This window comes from Capra hircus, chromosome 4 (assembly GCF_001704415.2).
Source record: "Capra hircus breed San Clemente chromosome 4, ASM170441v1, whole genome shotgun sequence".
Taxonomy (NCBI): Eukaryota; Metazoa; Chordata; class Mammalia; order Artiodactyla; family Bovidae; genus Capra; species Capra hircus.
This window is the reverse complement of record NC_030811.1, coordinates 24,867,212-24,893,753: the sequence shown is the minus strand read 5'-3', so window position 1 is coordinate 24,893,753 and position 26,542 is coordinate 24,867,212. Positions and strand designations below refer to the sequence as shown.

The 26,542-nt window shown below is 49.1% G+C and overlaps 1 protein-coding gene across 1 annotated transcript in view; it reads right to left on the bottom strand.

Annotated features, from left to right (window-relative positions):
* The window catches only part of PODXL (podocalyxin like), a 71,727-nt gene extending 45,673 nt beyond the window's left edge, over positions 1 to 26,054 (bottom strand). The window contains exons 1-2 of the mRNA XM_018047491.1: positions 25,924 to 26,054; positions 5,723 to 6,351 (exon numbers count right to left, since the gene is read on the bottom strand). Coding sequence (XP_017902980.1) covers positions 5,723 to 6,351; positions 25,924 to 26,054 — 760 coding nt within the window. The remainder of the gene's footprint in view (positions 1 to 5,722; positions 6,352 to 25,923) is intronic.

Sequence of the window (26,542 nt, the reverse complement as noted above, 5' to 3'; positions counted from 1 at the left end):
TCCAGGGGTCCAGCTCTGGGAGGGTCCTCTGCACCCCAAGCCAGAGCTGCACGGCCAGCCCCACATGGATGTTCCTCCACACTCTCTCCCCACTGGGCTGAGGCCCACAGCCTTCCGGCCATGACAATTGGCGGACAGGGTGCCACCCTGCGCCCTGGCCCTAGGGAAGTTGGAGGTGGCTGACCCGAGGGAGGTAAGGCTACAAAGGAAGAGAGGGTGGTGGCGGTGCGTGCCAGGGCAAGGGGTGGGGACAGTGGGAGGATGGGTGGCTGGGAGTCCAAGAGGCTGGGGATCTGTGCCGGTTGTGGGAGTGGTCCACGGCAGCATACGTATGAGAGCACAGGGCGGGGGCACGTGGGGAGGGGCCCGTGGAGTGGGGGGCATGTGGGGAGGGGCAGGTGGGGAGGGGGCATGTCGGGCTGGGGCACATGGGGTGGGGGGCATGTGGGGAGGGGGGCACGTGGTGTGGGGGCATGTGGGGAGGGGCAGGTGGGGAGGGGCTGCTCCTGAATCTGCAAATGATGTTGCATTTGTGCACTAGTCCTCGAACAATCACTTCTCACCTGCTCTTTGTTCTGGATCCTGCCTCCATGCTGCGGATACCAGAGGCGCCCAGGCAATGGGAGAAAAGACACGCAATCACGACATGTGGGGCCAGCACTCTGACAGGGGAGCCTAACTCTTGAGTGACAAAGCGGCTCCAAGCCTCAGTGTACCTGGCCAGCAGACGGGTGGGGAGAGAGTCTGGGCACCCATCAGAGATGTCACCACCAACCACACAGCCCTGTCTTCACAGGGTTGGAGGGAGTTCTCTAATACCCAGGGAAGAATGAGCCCTGAGGTTGAGTACATTTACTAGTGGCTGCGCCTGCAGCCACACACATGCACACGCGTCCCCAAGAAGCCCCAGAGAACTTAAGCAAGTTCATCTCCTCATCTGAAAAAACGAGGGGGCGTAGACGATGACTTTCAGAAGGCTCCCTGCTCTAGAATTCTGTGTTCTCTGATTTTCTGGGTTATTCAGAAGTACTGTGGAAACCACCCTTTGTTGACTGAATTCTATTTTGGACAGTCAGCAGGCTGCCTACTTGAAGGTATCTTATGGACTACACAGTTGCAAATAGGAGGAGGCTCCTTACGTGTAGATTTTCTTGAAGGCTTTCCCTAAAGAGAATACCTCCAGCTGTGAATACCTACCGGCGTGGCCTGAAGAGTGGTGATCGCAGATCCACCGCCTGATGTTCTAACAGCCCCACAGAGGGGACAGGACATGGGACAAGGAGAGAAGCACACCACCACATGGGGGAGGCTGGGGATGGAATGAGACACGGACACCCCGCTGAGCCCCCGCCCTGCATCCTACACGGTGCCCACAATGAGAAGTAAGCCTAGAGCTGAGGACAGCTCCAGCCTCTTCTCGGTCTGATGAAGTCTCTAGGCAGGCTTGGGCTCAGACGGCTGGGCAGGGAGTGGGCAGAGGGTGGTCACTCTCCTTCTCCAGGGACGTGGGAGGATGTCCACTCCAGCTCGAGCTTGTACTTGGCAGACCTGCAGAGGGCCCCAGGCGCTCTGAAGAAGCCGGCCCTTCCTGGGGTCATCTACATTCCAATGCCCCTCCCAATGAGTGCCCAGTGCTGTCCAGAGGGCTCCTTTCACTTCCCTTAGGAGCTGAGCGGTCCTCACAGCGGCCGCCTGGCTGGTCTGTATTCCCAAGCCCAGAAGTCCTGAACCTCTGTGGTTGCTTCCACCAGCTCTGGCTGCTTGTAGAAAGAGCCCGGTGGCCAGCATCACCACCAGGGTTTGAGCTGGCCTCATGCCTCCCCCGTCCAGAGAGCCTGAAAAGCCAGGGGCTGGGGCCAGTTCCCCTCAAGTTTCCCAGTCCAGATAACATTTCCTGAGCTTAGTGCCCAGTGCTGCGCTGGGCCCTGGAGGAGAGATGAATGTGCTACCAGCTCTGCCCTGAGGGGCTCCCCGAGTGGTGGAGGAGACCCTTACAGACCCTGGAACAGGACTGGGTTCCCTCTAGAAAAGCTCGGCAGAGGTCATACCGGAGGATGGATGGGGTTAATGCTCCAGCCCTCCTCACCCAGGGGGATTCACCCCAGGTGGAATTCCCTTCCTTTCTGGGCTTATCAAAACCCTACTCAGCAGGACCCCTTCCTCTCCGTCCAAATCGTGAGAAAAAAAGCAAAGGCAGGGAGCTGCCTCTCCCCCCACCTCTGTGCCCTGGCTTCTCTAGGTCCTGGGGCGACCCCCCGGAGGGCCCTCCTGGGCTGGCCAAGCTCCCCACTCTGACCCTCCCTGACGGCCACACCCTGTAGCTCTGGCCAAGCAGCTACCTGGTGTCCCTAGGAGTCTTCCCTCAATCTCCCCAGCCCGTTCACTCCTCCCTCTCAGCCTGCTGGAACCAGTCTCCTCCCAGTACCGCCCCCACTTTGTCTAGCTCACTCCTGACTCAAAGCCCAAACAGCACCTCACTGGAACACCCACTGTCCCCAATCCCACCCCAGGGAATGTTCTTTCTGGGCTCTGAAAGTTCACCTCCTCCCCAAAGCCTCCCTGCAGCTCACTGACCCCCTCAGCTCAAGAAGCCCCCATCATATCCCCAGCTTCTGATCCGTGTCTTCGCTACACCCTGCAATTCATTCTGCCTCAAGCCACCCTAGGAAGGATCTCCCACCCCCGCTGATCCTTCTATTTTAAAATCCCCGTATAGGACTTCCCTGGTGGTCCAGTGGTTAAGACTCTGTGCTCTCAATGCAGGGAGCACTGGTTTAATCCCATGTCAGGGAACTAAAGTCCCGCATGTTGCATGGGGTGGCCAAAAAATTAATTAATTAATTAAAAAATAAAATAAAATCCCTGTAAAACCCCTCCCTCACTTTGCCCAAATCACCCCTTCCCAAATCCTGCCACTTCTCCACATATGCCACCCTTTCCCCCACCACGTGGCACTTTAAGCTTCAGTTTTTTATTTCTGCTTAGCAATTGACACAAACATTAGCAGAACCTTGATGCTGGGGGAAGAGCACGTATGGTTTATTAGCCATAAAAGCCAGGACTTTTTGAGTTCTGACAGTGAGTTGGGCACAACAGCAATCTCATTAATATGTTATCTCTCATTTTCAGAACAACCTGCAAGATGGAGATTTGCTGTCATTTTTTACAGACTCAAAGAGGTTCCACTATCTGGTCTTCAGTCATGTACATCTGTCTGATCCAAAGTTCTAGTGTTTTCAACCACCTCTAGCTGCCTTTCCCTTGCCTAAGGTTCATCCATCGAATGACACAATCAGACCCTTAAGACAGTGCTCAGTCAGCCTGTCCTTTAGGCAAAAGCCCAGAAATGTCACAGTGACACTAGCTGTTCCCCTGCTCTTTCATTCTGTCTTACAGATACGGAAACAGGTTCAGAGGTACAATTTGCCGTATGGTTCAACCAAGTGGATATCAAACCAGAAAGGGGTCTAATGGGTTGTCAGCACCGGGTTGGATGCTGCTGATGCTGTGTGACCCACCTACAATAGAAGGTAAGATCCCAGGGTCCTGTCGGATATAATTCGTTTGTCCTACTTGAAACCTTGCTTAGAACTAAATCACAGGATTCCAGCAGTTTGGGGGTTCACCCTCCCAGATGACTGCAACTCAGCCAGCCATACCTTCAGAAGAGCAGAGATGAAGCAGTCCTTACTGGGTCCCTATGGCGTGCTCAGTCACGTCCAACTCTTTGTGACCCCATGGACTATAGCCCCCCAGGCTACTCTCTCTGTCCAGGGGATTCTCCAGGCAAGAATACTGGAGTGGGTTGCCATTCTCTTCTCCAGGGGATCTTCCCAACTCTGCCACAGCCACTGAACACCAAGCCTGCACCCTTCTGCCTTCTCTGGTCTCAACATAGCAATAATAATATTAATAGTGATATTCCCTTGCCAGCTAATACTCTTCAAAGCACTTCCCATTATCACTGCACACCACAGTAGCATTTTAGGAACCGGACAACTGGGCTCAGAAAGTCCAGGTAATTTGCTGGTGAGAGAGGAAGCAGGGTTATGGTTCCTCTTTTCTTTACCACAGATGGAGCTCCTACCATACTCCATGCCCCATGCTAGGCTTGAGGAGGGCTTCTTGGAAGAGACAGGGTTTCTGGGCAGTGCACAAGTGCCAAGGAAGACAGTCCCAGCCTCGAAGCCAGCAAGGAGTGGGGCTTGGAGCTCTTCGCATTTTATGGGTGGCTCCAGACCCAGTGACCCCTGAGGACAGAGGACCAGGGGTCTCATCCCACAGCCTCCACCTTCTCCTTCAAGCTCAGCTCCTGAAGCTCAGAGGCACTGGGAACTACCCCAGCCTTCCTGACACAGCCCATCTCCTTTCTGGATGGTGCTAAGAGGCTCCTGGCCGAAAGGGTGTGCGTCGGGTCCACACTGAGGTGCATCTGCCTGAGAGCAGAACTGAGGAGAGACACCCCACTCCTGCATCTTATCAGCCCTGCAGGTTGTGCAAATCTGCGGTGTTCCTCACACTGGAATCCCTCCTGCAGGCGTCGCCTCTTCACCTACCCACCCCTTTCAGGCCAGGCTGTGGAGTCTCAGGGCTGCTCCCTGGAGGATGCCCAAACATACTTGCTCCTTGAGCACCTGCCCCTTCCCACAAGCAAAGTTCCCTGTGACGAAGAAAACAGACTGCACTGCCATGCCACCCTGCCCTTCCCCTAAGACTTTAGTCCCAAAGGCAGCACCTACCAAGAAAAGCAAGGTCCCCTCTCTGTCTTGGCTATCACGACAGCCCCCCTGACTCTAGAACGGAAACAGGGCTCTTTCTCCCTGCAGACACCTGCTCAGATGGGCAAGAAAGAAATGCTTCTCTCTCCTGGGGCGGAGACTCCTAGCTGTTCCTAGGGACTCTGGGACAGTGCCTGTCCCACCAGATTTTCACCTTTAGAAGAAATAGGGGAGATGTTTCTATGGCACAGTCCAAGCCCGTTTCATAAGAGAGAAATTCTTTTCTCTACGAAGGGCTGGGAGGGACTCTCACCTTCCTGGCCGTGCACAGAGAAGGGAGCTGTTCCCTTGGTGCCCTGGAGGCAGGCGCCCCACTCAGGTGAGTCTGGGATTGTGGAAAATCCTCTTATTCCCTCCCCGTTTCCACCTGCCCCAGCACAGGTTCAAGTGAGCTGAATGAGCACACGATGCTCGGAAAAACCTCTCGGCAGAACGCGAAACACATGGCCTCGAGGGCCGTTACTGGAGGTTTGTCACCTGCTTCGGGGACTTCCTCATAAGCTCCCAGCCTGCCGCTCTGCCTGGAATTAACGACGACACAATACCGTCCCTTACCGCTCCAACGCGGAGAAAAAAGTGATTAGACGCTGGGGGGTCCAGCGGAAGCGTGGAGGCTCGCGGTGCCCCAAGTCCCGACTCTAGGACCGCGAGCCCACTCAGCGCCCGAGCGCCCGTTTGCCCGAACAGAACCCATCGTAATTCCACCCACGTGGAGATCCGGACGACCCACGCTCGGACCCCGGCACCTGCGGCGTTCTCCGGGGGTGCGAAGGGGCCTGGCTGGTGCAAGGTCAGCGCTCCGCGTGTGGCCCCGGGTAGTAGTGAGCGCAGGGGCTGCTCCCGGGTCCCGCCACGAGGCAGGGCGGGTTTCCCAGCAGCGGGCCCGGCCGGGGGCGCACCGGCACAAGGGGAGTCCCGGCGGAGTCCGAGCCACCATCACTTACCGGAGAGCAGCAGCGGCAGCGGCAGCAAAAAAGCCGAGAGCACCAGCGCGGAGCGCATCGTGTCCTGGGCGCGGGCGCGGAGCAGGTGGCTGCGGGCTTGGCCAAGGGTCCGGGCGGCGGGAGCTTGCGGGCGCCTCTCCGGGAGGCCTGGCAGTGGCTCCGACGGCCGGGCGGTGGCCCGAGCGTCCCGAGTCGCGCCCCGGTGGCCCCTCCTCGCGGCCGCTGCGGCAGAGCCGGCCGAGGCGCCGAGCCAGGCGGCAGAGGAGCGGCAGGCGGCTGCGTCGCAGGCGGTGTCTGCGCGGCTGCGGCCCGGCCCGCGGCTGCGGCGACTCCGGTCCCGTCCGCGCCGGCCCCCGCCCCCTCCCCTTCCCTTCCCCAGGAGCGCGCGGGCGGGGCGGCGCTGGGCGGAGAACAATGAGCCGAGGAGGAAACTCCGCCCTGGCGCGCGGCGGGCGGGGGAGCGCGGCCGGCTCCCGGCTCCCGGCTCCGGGCTCCGGGCTCCGGGCTCCGGGCTCCGGGCGGGCGGCCCCGGCTCGGGGCGGAGGGGAGGGGGGGATGTGAGCGTGAGCGCCGGAAGGCTCGGCAGCTGGGGTGATTCCCGGCACCAGACCGCCCCCTGCCCGCAGGCCCTCCCGCCCCAGAGCGCAGGTGTCTCCCGCGATACTTATGAGGCGAGTCTGGCGGGACCCCACCCCGCCCCCAACACTGCCGAGTTCCTATCCGCCCAGATCCAGAGCTAGAAGGCCCCCAAGGCTGTGTGTTCTCCACCGAGCGCTCCAGGCCTCCCGGCTGCAGCGCATTTTGTTGCAAAGCCTGAGGAGCGCGTCTCCCACCTGCCAGGTGCAACTCACTTGCGGGCGGGCCCGCATCGCGCACGATTTATGAGCAGGTCTGCGCTATAGGGTTTGCACCATAGGGTCTGCACCCAGCAATCGGACTAATTAGTTGCTCAGCTTTTCTAAACCGACCTCACTTGTGAATGGAGGTGATGAGAAAAGAAATCCAAAACCAAACAAAAAACAAGACGAAATATTGAAAGATTAATCATATGTGCCACTTGGTGTTCTAAGGGCTTTGCACATATTAAGTCATTTATTCTTCGCAACAGCGATGTTTTCAGCTTCATTTTGTAGGTATGGAATTGACTGAAAAAGAGGCTTTTTCAGCGATCTGGAGATCACAGAACTGGTAACTATCAGACCTGCTTCTGAAAGTAGTTTGGAGAAAATACTTTGCGCAGTGCCTGGCAAATAGTAATTGCTCAGTATTACTATTATTCTTACTCTTGCTCAAGAACAACAATGAAAATTTAGGGCTTCGATTTAAAACCGACTTGAGCTCAAAACCTAGCTATGCCCATCTATTAGCTGTAAAACCCTGGGCAAGTTATTCCGTGTACCTCAGCTCTTTCCATCTGTAAAACAGGGATAACACTACCTAGCCCAAATGGTTGCTATGAAGTTTATCTAAGATAAAATGCTTAGCATAGGGCCAGGAACACAGTCTGCGGGAATGAAGAGGCCCCGCTCCCAGCACTGGAAGGAGAAATTTGCAGACCTGGGGTAGGGGTGGGAATTGAATTCCATAAACCGAGTAAACCCGGTGAAAGAACAAAGACCTCCCCCTCGGTTAGGTGGTTTTTATTTTCAAAAGCTGCTTGAATGATGCAGATCCTGGAATCCCCTGCGGAGGAGGCTCACGGGTGGCTCCGGGGCTGGGGTTGGGGGAGGGGAAGCAGACCCAGAAGGGGAAAGATGATTCACTGGGGGGCAGGGGGTGGGGGTGCGCTAGGATTTGGTTCAAGCGACTTCTGGGTTGATAAATGGAGTCTTTCTGCCAGATGGGTCCGGGGTGGGAAAGAAGGGGTGTCCCCAGAGCCCAGGCCCGTGCCAGGACCCAGCCCAGTGGACTCCTCGAGCCCCTCGAGGGGGCTACACGCATACGCTGCCCTAAAGGCGCAGGATCTTTGGAGCAGAGAAGGAAGCGGGGGCACTCTGGCTAGGGTTTTTTGCAGCAGCAGGCTGGGCTTGGGAATGGCTGACCTGCCTGTTTTCTTCAGGAAGTTTCTGCAGGATCATTCTGGCCCCGTTTTCCATGCCGCATGTGGGAAAGACAGAGTGCGTTCGTTTCTCTTTCTGAAACCAAGCAGTGTGCTTAAAAAGCTGGGATTTTAAAATTTGTGTATTGTGTGCTCTCTGATTTAAACAGTAATTTTGCACTCAATCCGTGGCTCCAAAAATCTAGAAAAGAGCATGTTAACTCCAATACAAAGGGAGAGTGTATACTTCAAATTCACATGAGGTGGGATTGGTCCTATTACCATGCAAAATTAAAATGAGAGCAGACATCTCCCGCATATGAAAGCGACAGCTCTTTGTATCCAGAGACTTGGCAAAATCAGAAACGCCCTGGACCGTTCCCAGTAGCCAGCAGCAGCGGGTCCTCCCCTCACCTTATGCAGATGGGGTTTCCAGGAAGGAGGCTGGCCAGGCAGGGACATCACCCGTGGTCAGTGAGCAGAACTGCTCCAGGCACCTGGCCCCTTTAACATAGCCCTTCCACCAACTAGTTTACTGGCTCTGAAAGTCAAAACTCAAAGGACTTTTAAAAAAAATAGTAATTTTATTTATTTATATATATTTTGGACCGTGCTAGGTCTTCGTTGCTGTGAAGGCTTTTCTCTGGTTGTGATGAGTGGGACAGGGGGCACTCCTCTTGAGCTGTTGAAGGACAGAGTGTGTTCCCTATAAATACAATGGGATGTGTGTGCAGGCTTCTCACTGCTGCAGCTTCTCTAATTGAGAAGCATGGGCTCTAGTGTGGCAGGCGGGCTCAGGAGTTTCAGCTTCCAGAGCACAGGCTCAGTGGTTGTGGTGCACGGGCTCAGTTGCTCCACGGCATGTGGGATCTTCCTGAACCAGGGATCAAACCTGTGTCTCTTGCATTGGCAGGCAGATTCTTTACCACTGAGCCTCCAGGAAAGCCCTCAAAGCACTTTTAAATGCTAGTCCATCATCCTTCTGAGATTTATTACATTTTCGTTATATGTAGCATGCATTAGCTCCCCTAGGAGACTTTCAACTGCTTTTCTTTTTTGCTTTAGACAATTATATTTATTAACATATTATTTTCAAGTAATTTTAGACTAAGAGAGTTACAAGGAAAGTACAAGAGTTCCTGAATATCCTTTACATTGCTTCCTTTAGCGTCTAAAGAAAACATGGCACAATGACCAAAAAAATAACAATTAACATCAGTTCAATACTATTTACTAATTAAGATCTCAATCAAATTTTGTGACCTTTTATTTTTTATGTACTTTCTCTGGCACAGGAAGTTATCCAGGATCCCACATTTCATCTAGTTTTCCTGTCCAATTTCTTCTCCAGTGTATGAGAGTTCCTCAGTCTTTTTCATTTATGACATTGACAGATGCTTTCAGCTTCTTAATGTGGGTTATCTCTTATTCACCTACTTCCTCAAATCACCCGGAATAGCACATCACATCATAAATATAGATACAGACACAGATATAGATCCTGAGAGCAAACATGAATGCCAACTGGTAGGTATTACATAGGAATCTATGGCAGAGGTTGAAAATGGTTTTTCCCATGGTCCCTGTCAGTCAAAGTTAGCTGTTATAATACTTGGCCCCACATTTAATTTAATGATGCTGCTGACCTCATCCTTAAATGCAGGTTTGATAAATTCTCCTGACCGTCATCCTAAATAACTTTCATCTCCAACCACAACATCTGCATCTAGGGTTAGGACAAAGCCTCCAGCCATCACATCCACCAATAAAAAATAAAAGCACACACATCCATCCTGGGGCCACATCACTGTTCATAAGGTGCCAAGGATGCTCTTACTTTCACTTTCCAATCCCTGAGCTCTGAGTTCCCTGGGGGCCCAGATTGGAATTTCATTCAGCTTGGAATCTCAGTGCCCAGTCCAGTGGTCCCGACCCCCAAGATGGTGCTTGATACCCAAATGCTGAATAGATAGAGAAGTGCTTGGATTACATCTCTGAAGCTGGGCTTTATCTCTGACTGCTAAGTTTTGTGATTCTATGAATATCAGCTGAGGTTCAAACTGGGCACCTCTTCCCAAAATCATACACTTACCTATTAGTATTCAATAGCATCTACACTGACAGCGTAGAATGCCAGGCTCTGTGCTCAGTGCTAAGAATGACAATGTGGATAGAATAGCCTCGGCCCTCCTGGGGGAGAAGCAACACCTATACACAAACCTAGCTGAGGCATTGTAGAGGCTATAACAAGTGTCATGAGCAGGCATGTGGGAAGCATAGGGCAGAACAAACTCAGCCTCACCTGGGGAGGTCAGGAATGGCTTGTGAGGAGGGAACAGGGTCTTGGAAAAGGCGGAGGACTTCACCAGGAGAAGAACAAAAAGCAAAGCACTTTGGACAGGTGGAGCAATGGGTGAAAGTGAAGAGGGGCCTGTAGGCTGATGTTTTGCCTTAAGTAGAGTTCAGGGTGTGTGGGCAGGGATGGAAGATGAGACTGGAGAGGTGGGTGGGATGAGATTCTTAGACAATGGAGAATCCCTGAAGGGTCAGAAGCTGGAGGAGACAGGACCAACTCGCCAGTGAGCAAGATCACTCTAGCTGCAGTGGACAGAAGGCTCAGGGGGCAGATTCGAGACTGGAGATGAGCACAGGGCTTTGGGAGGCTAAGCCACTTATTCCTGCAGGGCCTGAGCTCAGACAGTGGTGGTGGGAAAGACAAGAAGGGGCTGTAGGCAGCTCCTTGGCCTCTTTACTGTTTGTTCATCCCTATTTTCCTTAGACCTTAACCATAAAGATGAGCTTGTTAGGCAACATTTAATTTAGCTCCTGATTTCTGCTTTTCTAAATATCCATAACACCTTACCTAAACTGTTGATTCCTTTTCTGGACTAGAAGGGATAAGAATGAAAAATTAAATAGTTAAAGAACAACTGACTCTCCTCAGCATCTGCTTAGTAAATCTGCAGGTTTGACCATGAGGATAAGAGAATATTCAGTTACAGGCAGGTCACCAGAGCAAGACAGAGTTCCAAGGAAGATGAGGAGAGGTCAACAGGCCTGCACACAATGGAAAGATGATGGCGAATCTGACTTCCTGCCTTAATAATTAACTGAGATTGTTTCCCCCTTTTTCCCTTTAAAAATTGTCATGGCTGAACACAATCTTCGGAGCCAGGCCCTGCATACAAGTCCACTTTCTCTCCAGATTGCTGGCTTTTCTGAATAAAGCATCTTTCTTCTCTTTGAAACTTGCTCCTCCATTTATTGGCTGTTGAAGGGCAAGCAGTCAAACCTATGTTCAGTTACAGGGCCTGATGCATGAGGTATTTGGAGAGCAGAATCGATAGGTCTTGGTGACTCGTTGGATGTGGGCGTGGTACGTGTGGTATGTCAAGGGCATGGAGCCATGCAAGGGGTCTAGGCTCACTTGGGTCACTGGGTGAATTATCCAAGGGCCAAGGTTTCGTGTCACTAACTGGGGTCGGGGACATAGCAGCAAGATGAAGAACACATTTTGAATGTGTTGACTCTGAAGACCCCTGAGGCACTCAGGGGCCATGTCTAGAAGTTATATGTGTGATGCTGAAGCTCTGTCTGTGACGCTGAGGTCAGGACAGGAAAGAGATTGGAGAGCCATCGGTGTGCAGGCAGCAGTGGAGACATGGCAGAGGATATTACCCTGGGATGCTCTGCTGTGAGGAGAAGCTGGAGGCAGAGCCTTTCAGCTTTCATGGAATAGGCTGAGGAAGTGGAGATGGGGGATTTGGAGCTGCCTAGGAGGTAACCAAGAGAGAAGGGTGCCATGGAAACAGAGAAGCGGGTGTTGTAGTAATAAGATGGTCTGGTGTCACCTTCTGCAAAAACTGAAATTTACGGATTGGATCTGGCAACGAGAGAGTCACTGGGAATCTCATCCCGAGTGATCTGAACAACGTGCAGTAACTTGGGAGAGTATGGAGATGAGGAAACAGAGGTGTTGAGTGTGGGAGGAGGGAAAATGTGGGGTCAAGGGAAAGGTTCGGTTGTATTTGTGTGTTCAATGTATTAAAATTGAAGAGGCACCCGTGACTGTGAGCCAAGAGGAAGAAGCCAGTCCAAGGGAAGAAGTTCCAGGAGATGGGAGGTGAAGCAGAGATGGAAGGAGTGATCTCAGGCAAAGAAGCTTCGTTGCTGAAGGTGTGGGATTGGCAGACGAGAAATGGCCTTGGAGTGAGTCAGTGGCAGTTCGAATCTTTGTTCTGTGATTTAATAGCTCTGTGACCTTGGGCTTTTACTTAACCTCTCTAAGCCGGAGACTCTTTTTTTATAAAATAAATAATAGCGTGAATCTTGCAGAATCACCGTGAGAATGTGAGGGAGTATGTGATGCCTAGTTGACATTCAATAAATGGAGGGTCATATTCTTGGGTCAACAAAAGAACTGCTCCACTTGGCACCTCTCTTGGGAGGAGCAGGGGCAACAGGGCAATTGCTCAAAAGCCAACAGCAGCTCATGCTGTTCCTTGGCAGACATTTGCCTTCCTGGAGGCTCTCATGCTGGGTCAGAAAAGCGGGTCCTGCCCCAGAATGACTGGTTTTCCCACCGTGGTTGCCTCTAGGCAGGCCAAGCTGAAGGCTGCAAAATCAGGCTTTGTTGTTATTCAGTTGCTAAGTCGCGTCCCACTCTTTGCAACCCCATGAACTGCAGCACACCAGGCTCCTCACTTCTTGGCCTTTTGGCTAAGATCAAGTGTTGTACCCCATTTGATGGATAAGGAAACTGAGGTGTTTATGGAAATGAAGTTGCTGACCTAAGATCACACAGGTGTTGAGTAGTGGACTCGGGATTCGGATCCAGCAGCCTGACTCCTAAAATCATTACACCATTCAGAGAATGAAAAGTGATATTTATTGTACTATGATCTTGACTGACATGTCTCATAAATATGATGAAGATGAAATATCTGCCCCTAGGAGCAATCTAAAACATATAATGCGGGTGTAGCAGGCAACTGGTCTTTTTCTCAATTCAGGAAATGATTGGTTTACCATAAGACCCCTCCTACACTTGTTAAAACCCACACTTCCCCGTATCCCCAAAGAAGCCCACCCAACTCAAATAAAAACTGACAGTTTTCTGTTTCTGATACCTCAGGATACAATACACAAGAGCTGTAGACCATGCCTGTGTTTAAGTTAAACACATGCAAGAACTTTTCATTTAATCACTGGACTCTTCACATCCCAGGGTTTCTTGCTCCACCTGCAAAAGTCAGTAAGAATTGCTGTAGCACCCCCAATGTATTTTTTTACCCCCAGTGTTTTTGTATCACTGTTCCCCTTTCTCACGCCCAAGGATCTTCCAAACTGCCTTAACTGATTGGTATTTGTTAAAGTTTTTTATTCACTGTTCCTTGATTCATAAAACCTAGGATTATGCAACCCCATTATTACTTCTCCTCTTGGGGGACATACTCCATGTGGGGGGACTTAGTTCTTGGGGAAAGGTATCTCACCCAGGTATCCTTCTTCCTTGCTACAGAAGTGAGTGAAACTACTGGGACAGAGCTGCAGACCCACAAAGATAAACAAGCTGGATGAACAACAGCTACAGGACAGGGCTAGGATGTAGCTCTGAAGGTTCCCATGACCTCATCAACCTCTGAAGCATTGTTTTTCCCCTGTCACCAGGGCATTCTGGTAACACTTACACACTCAGAGTGCACAGCTGGGGTGGTAGGCTCTGCTTCTGTGCAGCAGGGAGGCAATGCAGAGCTCTGCTCAAACCGGGAAGAATCCTGACATTTTATCCCAGGTCCAAAGAATCCTGGCGCTTAAGGAGTTCTCTCCCAGCTCCTCTTCCTTCATAGCAGGGATGGCTCATGCATTTCTTATTTATTTCTCTGTGTGCAGTTTTGGGCTTCCTGACTACACACAAGGCCGTAACCCTCTCTCTATGACCCCTCTTACATCCCAGGGCCTAGCATGGTGCCTGACCATGGTAGGTGCTCAATGAAGACTGGTGGGATAAACAAATAAAATTCCAGAGATAATTCGAAAAAAAAAATACAACAACAGAAAGTTGTATTTCTGTTCTTTGTTTTATCATCAGCTAGCTCATGGTATCAGGGAATTCTCTGATCAGAACATGTTAGTTTCTTTATCTACAAAATGGGGAGAATATATCAGCCCTAACTCTTTTTCAGAGAGGCTTCAAAGCAGCTGGGGAGGCAAAAATTGTTGAGGTTTGAAAAATGTAACACTTTTTGTAGCTATTACTCATTATTATGTATTTAATCAATCTCTTTCAGACTTTGCACAGGTTGGTGTGGCAGATCATTTGAACTCTAGGAATGACGCTCCATGTCGTATGATGGAGTGCCTCAAGATTGGTTTAAACCCTGGAACCCTTGGGGGGACAGTTTATAGATGCGCTTTCTGTGCTGTTTTTAGTGGAGCCCTGGGTCCACCCCCTAGAGCCAGAAATAGTGACAAATGAAGAAGAATGTGAGGGTCAAAACCCAGAGGTTTGTCCCTCTGTCCCAAGGGAGGACTGCGCCTAGTAAAGTGTTAAGTCGCTCACTCATGTCTGACTCTTTATCACCCTATGGACTGTAGCCTGCCAGGCTCCTCAGTCCATGGAATTCGCCACACAAGAATACTGGAATGGGTAGCCATTCCCTTCTCCAGGGGATCTTCGCAACCCAGGAACTGAACCTGCGTCTCCTATATTGCAGGCAGATTCTTAACCGTCTGAGCCACCAGCTCCTAGTTCCTTCTGAAGTTTGTGTTCTGAGTTTCTCTCCCCTGTGGCGCTTTATTCGTGTTGACATTGGGCTTTTGCTAAACTATGATAAACGGTGGCACCTGAGTCGGTCCCACCAGCTCCACCACCTCTGCACTGGCTTTCAAGGGAGGATGTCACTTTATACCCACTGCCAGCTCCCCAGCCCTAGAAGAGCCTCCACCAATGTTTGCTGATTGAAAAAATGATGAACGCTAAGATGGTGGGTTCTGTCTCAAGTAATTCTGGGGACCAATGTAAGCATCACACTTCGTTGGGATCCTGGAAGATAAAGAATGAAGGAAAGTGATAATCCTAGACTTTTAAAAGTTTATAATGGAAATTGTGTGTGCCTCCCTGAAAAACATAGTTTATGGTTTACGAAGAGACACATCAGCAAGGACAAAAATGACTATCTACCCATCGATGCTGGGCATCAGTTCAGCTCAGTTCAGTTGCTCAGTCGTGTCCGACTCTTTGCGACCCCATGAATTGCAGCACACCAGGCCTCCCTGTCCATCACCAACTCCCAGAGTTCACTCAGACTCACATCCATCAAGTCGATGATGCCATCCAGCCATCTCATCCTCGGTCGTCCCCTTCTCCTCCTGTCCCCAATCCCTTCCAGCATCAGGGTCTTTTCAAATGAGTCAATGCTTCACATGAGGTGGCCAAAGTACTGGAGTTTCAGCTTTAGCATCATTCCTTCCAAAGAACACCCAGGGCTGATCTCCTTCAGAATGGACTGGTTGGATCTCCTTGCAGTCTAAGGGACTCTCAAGAATCTTCTCCAACACCACAGTTCAAAAGCATCAGTTCTTCAGCACTCAGCTTTCTTCACAGTCCAACTCTCATATCCATGCATGACCACTGGAAAAACCATAGCCTTGACTAGACGGACCTTAGTTGGCAAAGTAATGTCTCTGCTTTTCAATATGCTATCTAGGTTGGTCATAACTTTTCTTTTAAGGAGTAAACGTCTTTTAATTTCATGGCTGCAGTCACCATCTGCAGTGATTTTGGAGCCCCCAAAAATAGTCTGACACTGTTTCCACTGTTTCCCCATTGATTTGCCATGAAGTGATGGGACCAGATGCCACGATCTTCGTTTTCTGAATGTTGAGCTTTAAGCCAACTTTTTCACTCTGCACTTTCCCTTTCATCAAGAGGCTTTTTAGTTCCTCTTCACTTTCTGCCATAAAGGTGGTGTCATCTGCATATCTGAGGTTATTGATATTTCTCCCAGCAATCTTGATTCCAGCTTGTGCTTCTTCCAGCCCAGCATTTCTCATGATGTACTCTGCATAGAAGTTAAATAAGCAGGGTGACAATATACAGCCTTGACGTACTCCTTTTCCTATTTGGAACCAGTCTGTTGTTCCATGTCCAGTTCTAACTGTTGCTTCCTGACCTGCATACAGATTTCTCAAGAGGCAGGTTAGGTGGTCTGGTATTCCCATCTCTTGAAGAATTTTCCACAGTTGATTGTGATCCACACAGTCAAAGGCTTTGGCATAGTCAATAAAGCAGAAATAGATGTTTTTCTGGAACTCTCTTGCTTTTTCCATGATCCAGCAGATGTTGGCAATTTGATCTCTGGTTCCTCTGCCTTTTCTAAAACCAGCTTGAACATCTGGAATTTCACGGTTCACGTATTGCTGAAGCCTGGCTTGGAGAATTTTCAGCATTACTTTACTAGCGTGTGAGATGAGTGGAGTTGTGCAGTAGTCTGAGCATTCTTTGGCATTGCTTTTCTCTGGGTTGGAATGAAAACTGACCTTTTCCAGTCCTGTGGCCACTGCTGAGTTTTCCAAATTTGCTGGCATATTGAGTGCAGCACTTTCACAACATCATCTTTTGGGATTTGAACTAGCTCAACTGGAATTCCATCACTTCCACTAGCTTTGTTCATAGTGATGCTTTCTAAGGCCCACTTGACTTCACATTCCAGGATGTCTGGCTCTAGATGAGTGATCACACCATCGTGATTATCTTGGTCTTGAAGATCTTTTTTGTACAGTTCTTCTGTGTATTCTTGCCACCTCTTCTTAATATCTTCTGCTTCTGTTAGGTCCATACCATTTCTGTCCTTTATTGAGCCCATCTTTGCATGAAATGTTCCCTTGGTATCTCTGATTTTCTTGAAGAGATCTCTAGTCTTTCCCATTCTGTTGTTTTCCTCTATTTCTTTGCATTGATCGCTGAAGAAGGCTTTCTTATCTCTTCTTGCTATTCTTTGGAACTTTGCATTAAGATGCTTATATCTTTCCTTTTCTCCTTTGCTTTTTGCTTCTCTTCTTTTCACAGCTATTTGTAAGGCCTCCCCAGACAGCCATTTTGCTTTTTTGCATTTCTTTTCCATGGGGATGGTCTTGATCCCTGTCTCCTGTACAATGTCACGAGCCTCCATCCATAGTTCATCAGGCACTCTATCTATCAGATCTAGTCCCTTAAGTCTATTTCTCACTTCCACTGTATAATCATAAGGGATTTGATTTAGGTCATACCTGAATAGTCTAGTGGTTTTCCCTACTTTCTTCAATTTAAGTCTGAATTTGGCAATGAGGAACTCATGATCTGAGCCACAGTCAGCTCCTGGTCTTGTTTTTGTTGACTGTATAGAGCTTCTCCATCTTTGGCTGCAAAGAATATAATCAATCTGATTTCGGTGTTGACCATCTGGTGATGTCCATGTGTAGAGTCTTCTCTTGTGTTGTTGGAAGAGGGTGTTTGCTATGACCAGTGCATTTTCTTGGCAAAACTCTATTAGTCTTTGCCCTGCTTCATTCCATATTCCAAGGCCAAATTTGCCTGTTACTCCAGGTGTTTCTTGACTTCCTAATTTTGTATTCCAGTCCCCTATAATGAAAAGGACATCTTTTTTTGGGTGTTAGTTCTAAAAGGTCTTGTAGGTCTTCATAGAACCGTTCAACTTCAGCTTCTTCAGCGTTACTGGTTGGGGCATAGACTTGGATTGCTGTGATATTGAATGGTTTGCCTTGGAAACGAACAGAGATCATCCTGTCGTAGATCTGTTGATCATTCGATCATTCTGGGCATAGATGCACTTAAAACATTTTTTGGAATAGGTAACAATCCACATGATTCAGAAAGTCCGAATGGAATATAGTGATTCCTCCCTACACCCTCTCCCCCAGCCACTCATACTCCTCCCCACAAAACAACCAATGCTATTCATTTCTTTTGTATTCTTTCAGAGGTTATTTTATGCATGTGCAAGAAAAAATAATCTGTTTGGGCTATAATATATGTTGCATATATATGTGTCTATGTAGTAAGTATATATTAGCTATAAAAACATGTCAGCTATATGTATATCACAACTAAAATATGTAACATATACAAAATATATATTATATATGCTTTTTTAATGTGTTTACTTTGCCTGTGGGTCCATGCTAAGTCATTTTAGTCAAGTCCGACTCTTTGTGACTCTACAGACTATAGCCCACCAGGTTCCTCTGTCCATGGGGTTCTCCAGGCAAGAATACCGAAGTGGTTGCCATTTCCTCCTCCGGGGGATCTTCCCGACCCAGGGATCAAATCCGTGTCTCTTACGTCTCCTTCATTGACAGGTGGGTTCTTTACCACTAGCGCCACTGAGACTTTACTTAGGATATTCAATAATATAGCAGGCCATCAATTAAAATCCAACATTTACAAAGCCCACCATGAGCACAGGCTGTGAAAGAAACTGGACCTCAAGATGAATATAACAGAAACCATGATTCCTGCTCAAAAAGAGCTACCGCTTGGGATGGGGTTGAGACGCATCTTGCTTCAGTTAATTCAGCCTGTACCCAGAGGCAGCCTGGGGCAGAGAGTGGGGGATAGGGAGGTAAGTGGAGGGGTGGTAAACTTAAATTTTGAAAGAGAATTATCACTTTTATCACTTTACTCTATTCTCTGTCCCTGGAAACTAACCGTTGAATGAGTCATTGTAAAGCAGATGCCATTTTCTCCATAAAAATAATGCTACAGTTGGGGTTACACTCTGAAATAAAGACTTGGCCTCAAAAAACACGAATATGACTGGAGAGGTCATAAGAGCAACAAAGAACCATAAACCTTTATAATCACTTAAAATAATAAAATTATGCTCCAAAGCATTTTACAAATGTACGTAATTATACCAATCATATTAATAACATAAAGGGCCACAGCGAACCATAAAATGTACAGACAGCACATAAAAAAGGCTGCATTGCAGCCTCCTAAATTTTTCCTAGGACTGATATATTGCTTAGGATAAGTATTAATTAAAAGATTAATTAACAATATTTCTCCCTGCCCGTCAAAGAATTTTTTAGAAAGCCTTTTTGAGGCTAATTTGAAGCTACTTTGAGATAATAATTTGGAGGCATTTTTTGACTTAATAATTTAATAAAATTTGAGAGACCTTTTAGGCATCCAGAGCTCATTAAAAACTTATCCAAGAAAGTTTGAACCACTGCCTAATTCTCCCAATACATTTTCTTTGATGGGGACAGAGATGTTCAGAATCACTCCTTTGATCTTAACATTGCCTTTAAAACGGCAGCAGCTCATTCAGATAGCAAAACTTTCTGAGCACAAACTTTGCACTAGACCCTGAGGATTAAAAAGAAAAAGGAATAAGGCGTGATGTCCACCTGGAAGAACTCATAATGGACAGACCAGCTATTATTAACATCAGCAGCTACAGTTTTGAAGGTTTAGTATGCGCCATGGCAAGTTTAGCCACCCATTAGCTCATTTAATCTCTGTGTTAGAAGGAAGATACTTTTTAAATGTGTTTGAGAGAGGAGGAAGCAGTTTAAGCTTACCCAAGTGTTATGGGTTGAATTGTGTTTCACCCCAAGAAAAAAAATGTTGAAGTCCTGACCCCCGTATCTGAAAAGCAACCTTCTTTGGAAATAGGGTGGTTGCAGATGTAATTAAGCTAAAATAAGTTCACCCTGGAATGGGATGGTCCCTTGATCCCACATGGTTGGTGAACTTTTAAGATGAGGAGAGAGAGAAAGAGGAGAGGACCAGGTGAAGATACATGGGAGAAGATGGCACATGAAAACGGAGGCAGAGATTGGAGGCATGTGACTATCAGCCAAGGAAGGCCAAGGTTACCAGCCGTGTCTAGAAGCTAGCTGAGAGGCATGGACAGGTTTTCCCAGAATCTGCAGAAAGAATCCACATTACCAACACCCTGATTTCAGACTTCTGCCCTCCAGAACTGTGAGACAGTACCTACATTTCTGTGGATTTAAGCCCCCAGTTTGTGGTCCTTTACTAGAGCAGCCCTGGGAAATCCCTGGTGGCTCAGTGGTAAAGAATTCGCCTGCCAATGCGGGAGACGTGGGTTTGATCCCTGGGTCAGGAAGATCCCCAGGAGAGGGAAATGGCTACCTACTCCAGTATTCTTGCCTGGAGAATCCCGTGGACAGAGAAGCCTGGTGAGCTGCAATCCGTGGGGTCTCACAGGCCATGACTGAGCGGCTAAACAACAGCAGAGGAAATGAATATCCCAGGCCACACAGCTGCTGGGGTGCAACCAGGCTGGGGCTGCCTCCAAGCTCACTCTCTTCGTGTCACCTTGAGGAGTGGGAGAAGTGTCCAGCAGAGGGGACAAAGCCCCTCGGAGGACAAGGAGGAGCAGTCACCTCTGCCTGCAGGTGGGAGCTTCTCAGAGGAGGGAAATTTTGAATGGGACCTCACAGTTAAGGAGGCGTTCCCAAGGGCCAGAAGGCTGGGGTGGAAGGGTGTACTGGGGAGAAGGATCAGCTGGTGAGAGGCGAGAAGTGTGTTGCTGGTGGAGATGGTGACAGTTTTTGCCCCAAAAAGGAAGGATTCCTGTAAAGTGAGGACTCTGAAGCTGAAGCTCCAGTACTTCGATGTGAAGAGCTGACTCACTGGAAAAGACCCTGAAGCTGGGAAAGATTGAAGGCAGGAAGAGAAGGGGATGACAGAGGATGAGATGGTTGGATGGCATCACCAACTCGATGGACAAGAGTCTGAGCAAACTCCGGGAGATGGTGAAGGACAGGGAAGCCTGGTGTGCTGCAGTCCATAGGGTTGCAAAGAGTCGGACACGACTGAGTGACGGAACAGCAACAGTCCCCACTTCTTTCCTCCCCACTGCCCCACGTCCTTCGCAAAGTGGAGGCCAAGGTCCCTTCCCAGTGCCTGTTCCAGCCCCATGGGCCTTCCTTCCCAGACTCACTCTTCTGCTCTTGGAGCCTCTGTCCTTACCATCCCCATGGTTGATCCCTCTGGTGGATCCCCCAGTGGACCAGGTCTCCACCCTGAACACCATCTCCTCAGAGAAGCCTCAGAGACATCACCCTCTGCCTCCTGGAGCTTCCTCGTCGTCAAGCTCAGTTTTTTTTCAAACTCAGTTTTTTTTCTCATTATCATTTGTATTCTCTGTGTTTTCTACCTCCTCGCCCCCAATTTAGATTTAAGCTCTGTGTGAGCAGAGACCCCCACCTGGCCTGTCCCCAGAACAGAGGGCTGGGTCTGGGACTAAGGAATGGCTTCTACAAAGAATTGTCAAGTGAACGAAGGAAGAACTTTCTAGCAGTGAAAGCAATTTAAAAGGTCAAATGGATGGTCCCAGGAGGGCCTGTCTGTCTGAGGGGATTCAACAGAGGTACTACAGGTGGGTTTGCAGGCATGGAAGGCAACTATAAAATAGAGACTCTGACCAGGCTCTGCCAATAGCCAGACTGTGTCTCCACCAGGACCTAGGTCTAGAGGAGAGAGGCCTTGACACCCATAAAAGTCCAGGAGCTTCCTGGCAGGAAACATCCTAGGGAAGAATAGAATCATGCACGCCACTTAGGTTCTAGAAAAACAGACCAGTCTAGAGAGGTTTCAATTCTTTTTTTAAAATTTTGTGTGTGTGTGTGTGTGTGTGTAATGTGGACCATTTTTAAAGTCTTTCTTGAATTTGCTACATTATTGTTTCTGTTTTATGTTTTGTGGTTTTTTGGCCATGAAGCAGGTGGGAGCTTAGCTCCCTGACCAGGGATCAAACCCGCATCCCCCACATTGGGAGGCAAGGTCTTAACCACCCATCCCAAGAAGTTTCAGCTCCGAGGCCAGCAAATACCTGTTTCCAAGCTCCCATACAGAGAGGGCTGAATCACAAAATAAAGCCAGAAAGAGACTCTAGGCACCGAGAGAGCAGGAAGCATGAGTGGCCCAGGCTGCAATGGCCAGAGGTTCCATCAGGACAGAGAGTAGGTCTGTAGGCAGCAGCATCAGCAGCATGGGGAAGCAGCCCTCATGGCGGGAACCTGGAGGGCTGCTACACAGCTGGGGAGCTTGAGCTGGACTGGGCGTGGCCTGCCCAGAACACGAGGGCCCCTCTCCTAATTATTAGCACAAGGTGTCATCCAGGCCTGCACCAGGGCAGGTGGGCACGACATCGGTGGCCAGACTGGAGAGCTGTGTTCTTACCGGCACGCTCCCTAGTGATAGGCTGGGACTGAGGAGGGGGGGGCCCGGGGAGCAGGGAGCCAGGGAAATACTGGCCAGTTTATAGTCTCTGTGGCCCCTTTTTGCCCCTGAACTGGTTGTGTCTGGGAAAACAGAGTAGCCAGTGTTCCTTAGATTATTAAATTATCCCGCCTTTGCCTTCAGCGTCGCAAGCACTTCCTGACGCTTCCTTGCTGTGCTGTCAGAATTCTTCACACTTCAGTGATGAGCCAGAAGGAAAATCAATAGAACTAGAGCTGTGAGGGATTGCTCCCTGACTTGATGAGATGGACAGCTTGCCTGTCCCTTCCTGTCCCGGGGGGCTGGTTGAGCGAGTCCCTACCTGCCAGGAACTGTGTTCTCTTTGGAGAGGTTAAGGCAATAAAGAAGACACACACATATACATACACATCCCTCAAGACTGCATGAACACGTCAGAGTTCAGAGGTCTATCTTCATCTGCATTGATGGGGTTGCGGGGGGTGATGTGTGGTGTGGGTGAAGGGAAGTCCTTTAGCCAGGGACTGAGGTTAGGGCACAAAAACCCTAATCTTCTTGTTCAGAGAGAGCTGTGACATTAAAGGGCCCTTTCAGAGAAAACAGTTACGGGGTGTTCATTCCCTCTGTGACAGGTGCAGTCTTAGATGTACATATTTTATAGAAATGAAGTTGCTTAATTCCTATGACAATGGTTCAATGGATAAGGGGACCCTGATGCCTGAAAAGGTGGCCCCATAGCCTAATGGGACCAAAGCAGGGGCAGTGAGGCCCAGGAGGACACACGTCACAGGTCCCATGTTTCTTTCCATCACCGAGTCCTCAGGCTCTACTTCAGTGCCCAGAGCATGGTAAATGTTCTGTAACTATCTGCAGAGTGAGTGAAAACAAGACAACCCACCAGAATATTAAGGTTTACTTCGTCAGAGCACCTCCACACACTCCGCTCACGTCTATCTTCGCGTTTACCTTGCGAGGATGGATGGGAGCAGGAATTCTCCTCCATGCTGTTATTCTTGTTATTGTCGTCATTCTCCTTTTGCAGAGAACAGAACTGACCAGGAGATCAGAGAGTTCTATTTTCCCTGGGATGAGAAGAGTTCAAAGTCCTGCCCGTGTCTTCTAATCTTCGGCTCCCAAATCCTGGGTTCTTCCTAGGGCACCCTGAGGGTGAAGAAAGGTGCTGAACCCACCAGAAACAACCTTATTCCAGTGGGGAAGCTTTTGTCTTCTTGGCATCTTGTACTCCCTCCCGTCTCCTCCTCACCTCTCTCTCTATGCAAAGAAAACTGTCTTCCTGCCCTTAGAAGAAGGTGACCCCCAGCTCCAACTCTCAACATCCCTACCACCCCTCCAGCTAAGAAGGTTGGATGCACTGGGAAAAGCCCCAGGCTTCCAGATTAACCTTGCAAAACCACGCGGCTGTAGCTGGTCTCAGTTGAGCCGCCACACGCAGGTGATAGCACCTCAGGATTGGAGGAGTGACTAAGTGAACCGTAGCATGGAAAAGTGCTCTGTGCATTTTGAAATCTATGCAGATGTTCACTATTATCACTTTTAGAGCTCTGCCTCCCTAGAGGGTCTAACCTCTAGAAATATCCAGAGTTTCCAAATCTCACTCTGGGGAGGGGAAACCTAATCAGTGCCTCGTCCTATTCCTTCTGGGGAAGTAATGGACGGGGCTCCACATAAGAGGAAGAAGGAGGCCATGAAGAAGCGAGGGGATGCTCTGTTTTGTGGGAAACAGTAGGAGGAGTAGGATTTTGTCCAACAAACAGGTCTGCCGGGTCAGTTCACACCCCACACCTTAGCTCAAAAATAAACTTGGATGAGGCCAACTCTACATGAATTCTGAGTAGAAGGGGAGGTTATCTGGTTCAATAAGAATTTAATAAACTTCTAATATGTTCCCTGAAGCCACCATAGGAATATATGGAAAGGCACTGTTCCAGGTTTCACCTTTCTGATAACTTCATCCGTCTGCATCAGAGTCAAGAAAGGAAAAAAAAAAAAAAAGTCACTTATTAGTCAGAAATATATCATAAAGTACACATATAAATCCTCAACTTTGTGTATTTACTCTGAGTCTATTAACTCTTCATGTGCACATAGTTCTAACAGATTAAGAAGTCAGAAACCTAAAAAAGAAAGTCACAAACTTGAAAGAGAGGTGTCTGTAAACAGCAGTCTAAAATTAACATTTAGGCTATCTTTAAAAAAAAAAACACAAAAACAAAAAACTAGGTATACCAGAAAGCAATCTACCAAAAACGGTTATGACAAGTCAAAGTCAGCTCTGATGTCTTGTGTGGGTCAATGAGCCTTAGGTACCTCAATAGCTTTTGTATTGACATCAGTGTATGACCACGTGGTACAAAACAAATGGAACCACAGACCATGAGAATTAAGATCAACACTTGGTGTCATCAGGCTAACTCTGAGAGCCAGAGAGGTGAAGAAACTTGCTCAAGTTTGCACAGTTAGCCAGGCAAGGTGAGAAATGGCATGAAGGTGAGTCCTTTCTCTTTGTCCCAGGGTCCTTTCTGCTGCTTACCCAGGGTGCCAAACCAAGACCCTGAGTTCCCAAGAAAAACGCAAATTCTTTTTTTTTTTTCAGATTTTTTGCTCATAATTTTATCACGATATCATTTACACATTTAATGTGGATAAATACCCAGAAGAGTTCCAGTTTCTCTACAACCTTGCCAACTCTCGTCTTTTTAAAAATCATAGCCATTCTGACAGATATGAGATGAGGTCTGTTGTGGCTTTTTTTTTCTTTTAACTTTTTATTTTGTATTGGAGTATAACTGATAATGTTTTGATAGTTTCAGGGAAATAGCTAAGGGACTCACCTATACATATACATGTATCTATTCTCCCCTAACCCCCCTCCCATCCAGGATGCCACGTAAGACTGAGCAGAGTTCTCTGCGCTATGACAGTAAGTCCTTGTTGGTTATCCATTTTAAATACAGCAGTGTGTACCCGTCCGTCCCAAACTATCTATCTATTCCCTAACTATCCCTTCACCCCTGGCAACCATAAGTGTGTTCTCTAAGTCTGTGAGTCTCTGTTTTGTAAGTAGATTATTTTGTATCATTTCTGAAAAACTCAAATTCTGTTCTCTGTCTTCTGGGGCATCAGGAGGGTATGATTCCTTCTAGAAAGGATTCCACTGCAAATGAGGACAATGAAGAAAAGTCTGTGGGATTTCCCTGGCAGTCCAGTGGTTAGGATGCCAATCCTCCAATGCAAGGGGCATGGGTTCGAAGTTCCACTGGTCAGGGAACTAAGTCCCATTTACCAAGTGGCCTAATTAAAAAAAAAATTTTTTTTATTTTAAAAAGAAGACTGAGAGCTTAAAAAGGTCTACTGGGGAACTGATGCCCACAGACACACTGCCAGCTATCTAGAAGCAGAGTCTAACCCTGAGGAAGCTGACAACAAAGGTTTTCCTATGGCGAGAAGGAAGGATCCCTCAGGAGCCCACACTGGCTTGGAGAGTTTGGGCCGGCAGACCTGATCCACGACCAGGCAAAGGCAGCCCAGGCAGGAGAAGCAGAGGGTGGCGCTGACAGGAGAGCTGACGGACCGACAGACTCCTGACCCCTGAAACGTGCCAGCGGAGCCTGTGCAAGGTCTTGTCGGGCGTATAAATACCCGACAGGCTATTATCAGGAGTCCACGGCCCCGTTATTTGAACTCGACAATCCTGCCCCTGACGGTGGGCATCCTGCCAGTCTGCATTCTCACATCCTGCTGCTGACTCGGGGCCCACCCGTTTCTATATTGAGACGCTCCTCTCTATACAGAACGGGAGCCGGGCACAAAAGAAAGGCCCTTTCAAGAGGGCTGTCACATGGGCCAACAAAGGGCAGGAAGTGGCGGGCGGTGGCCCCGTGTCCGTCCCCAAGCCCAGCTCACCTGGCTGGGCTGTAGGGCCTTTGTGCAAAAAATGTCAGGCCCAAGTCCCGAACTTCCTGCCATTTGTCAGGCTGCGCCGTGACCTGAAGTTCACCGAAATGCTTGCGGCTCCCAACAATACACACATGCATCCTTTGGAAAAATCCTCTCTCCCCGCTCCTCCGGGCAGCAGTGGTTTTTTTATGGAAGTGGCTGGGGTGGGGGTGGGATGGTCCAGGGCTGAGAAATGGAAGTTTCGGTTGTATTTCTTCCTTGAAGAAGCCCAGCTCAGACAGGGCCCGGAGAGGGCAGAATCCCAGGTGTAGGACAGGGGCTCTGGGGTCCGACCCCGGCTCTGCTCCTGATCAGCTTGGAGCCATGAACCCTTTGAGGCGGGGTATCTGTTTCTGTGACCTATTGGATTTTCTTGTGTCCCACCAGCCAGGTGCTCCAATCCCACCTGCCTCCCCTGAGGCTCTAGGATTTTACTGCCCAAGAATGGGATGCAATTAGTGTCATGAATACATGGCTGCCTACAGAGAAGCAAAAATTCAGGCCGTGTGTCTGAGACCTGAGACAGAGCTGAAGGCATGGGGTCACCACTGCCCCACCAGCCATGCCTCTGGCTCCCAGGCTGGAT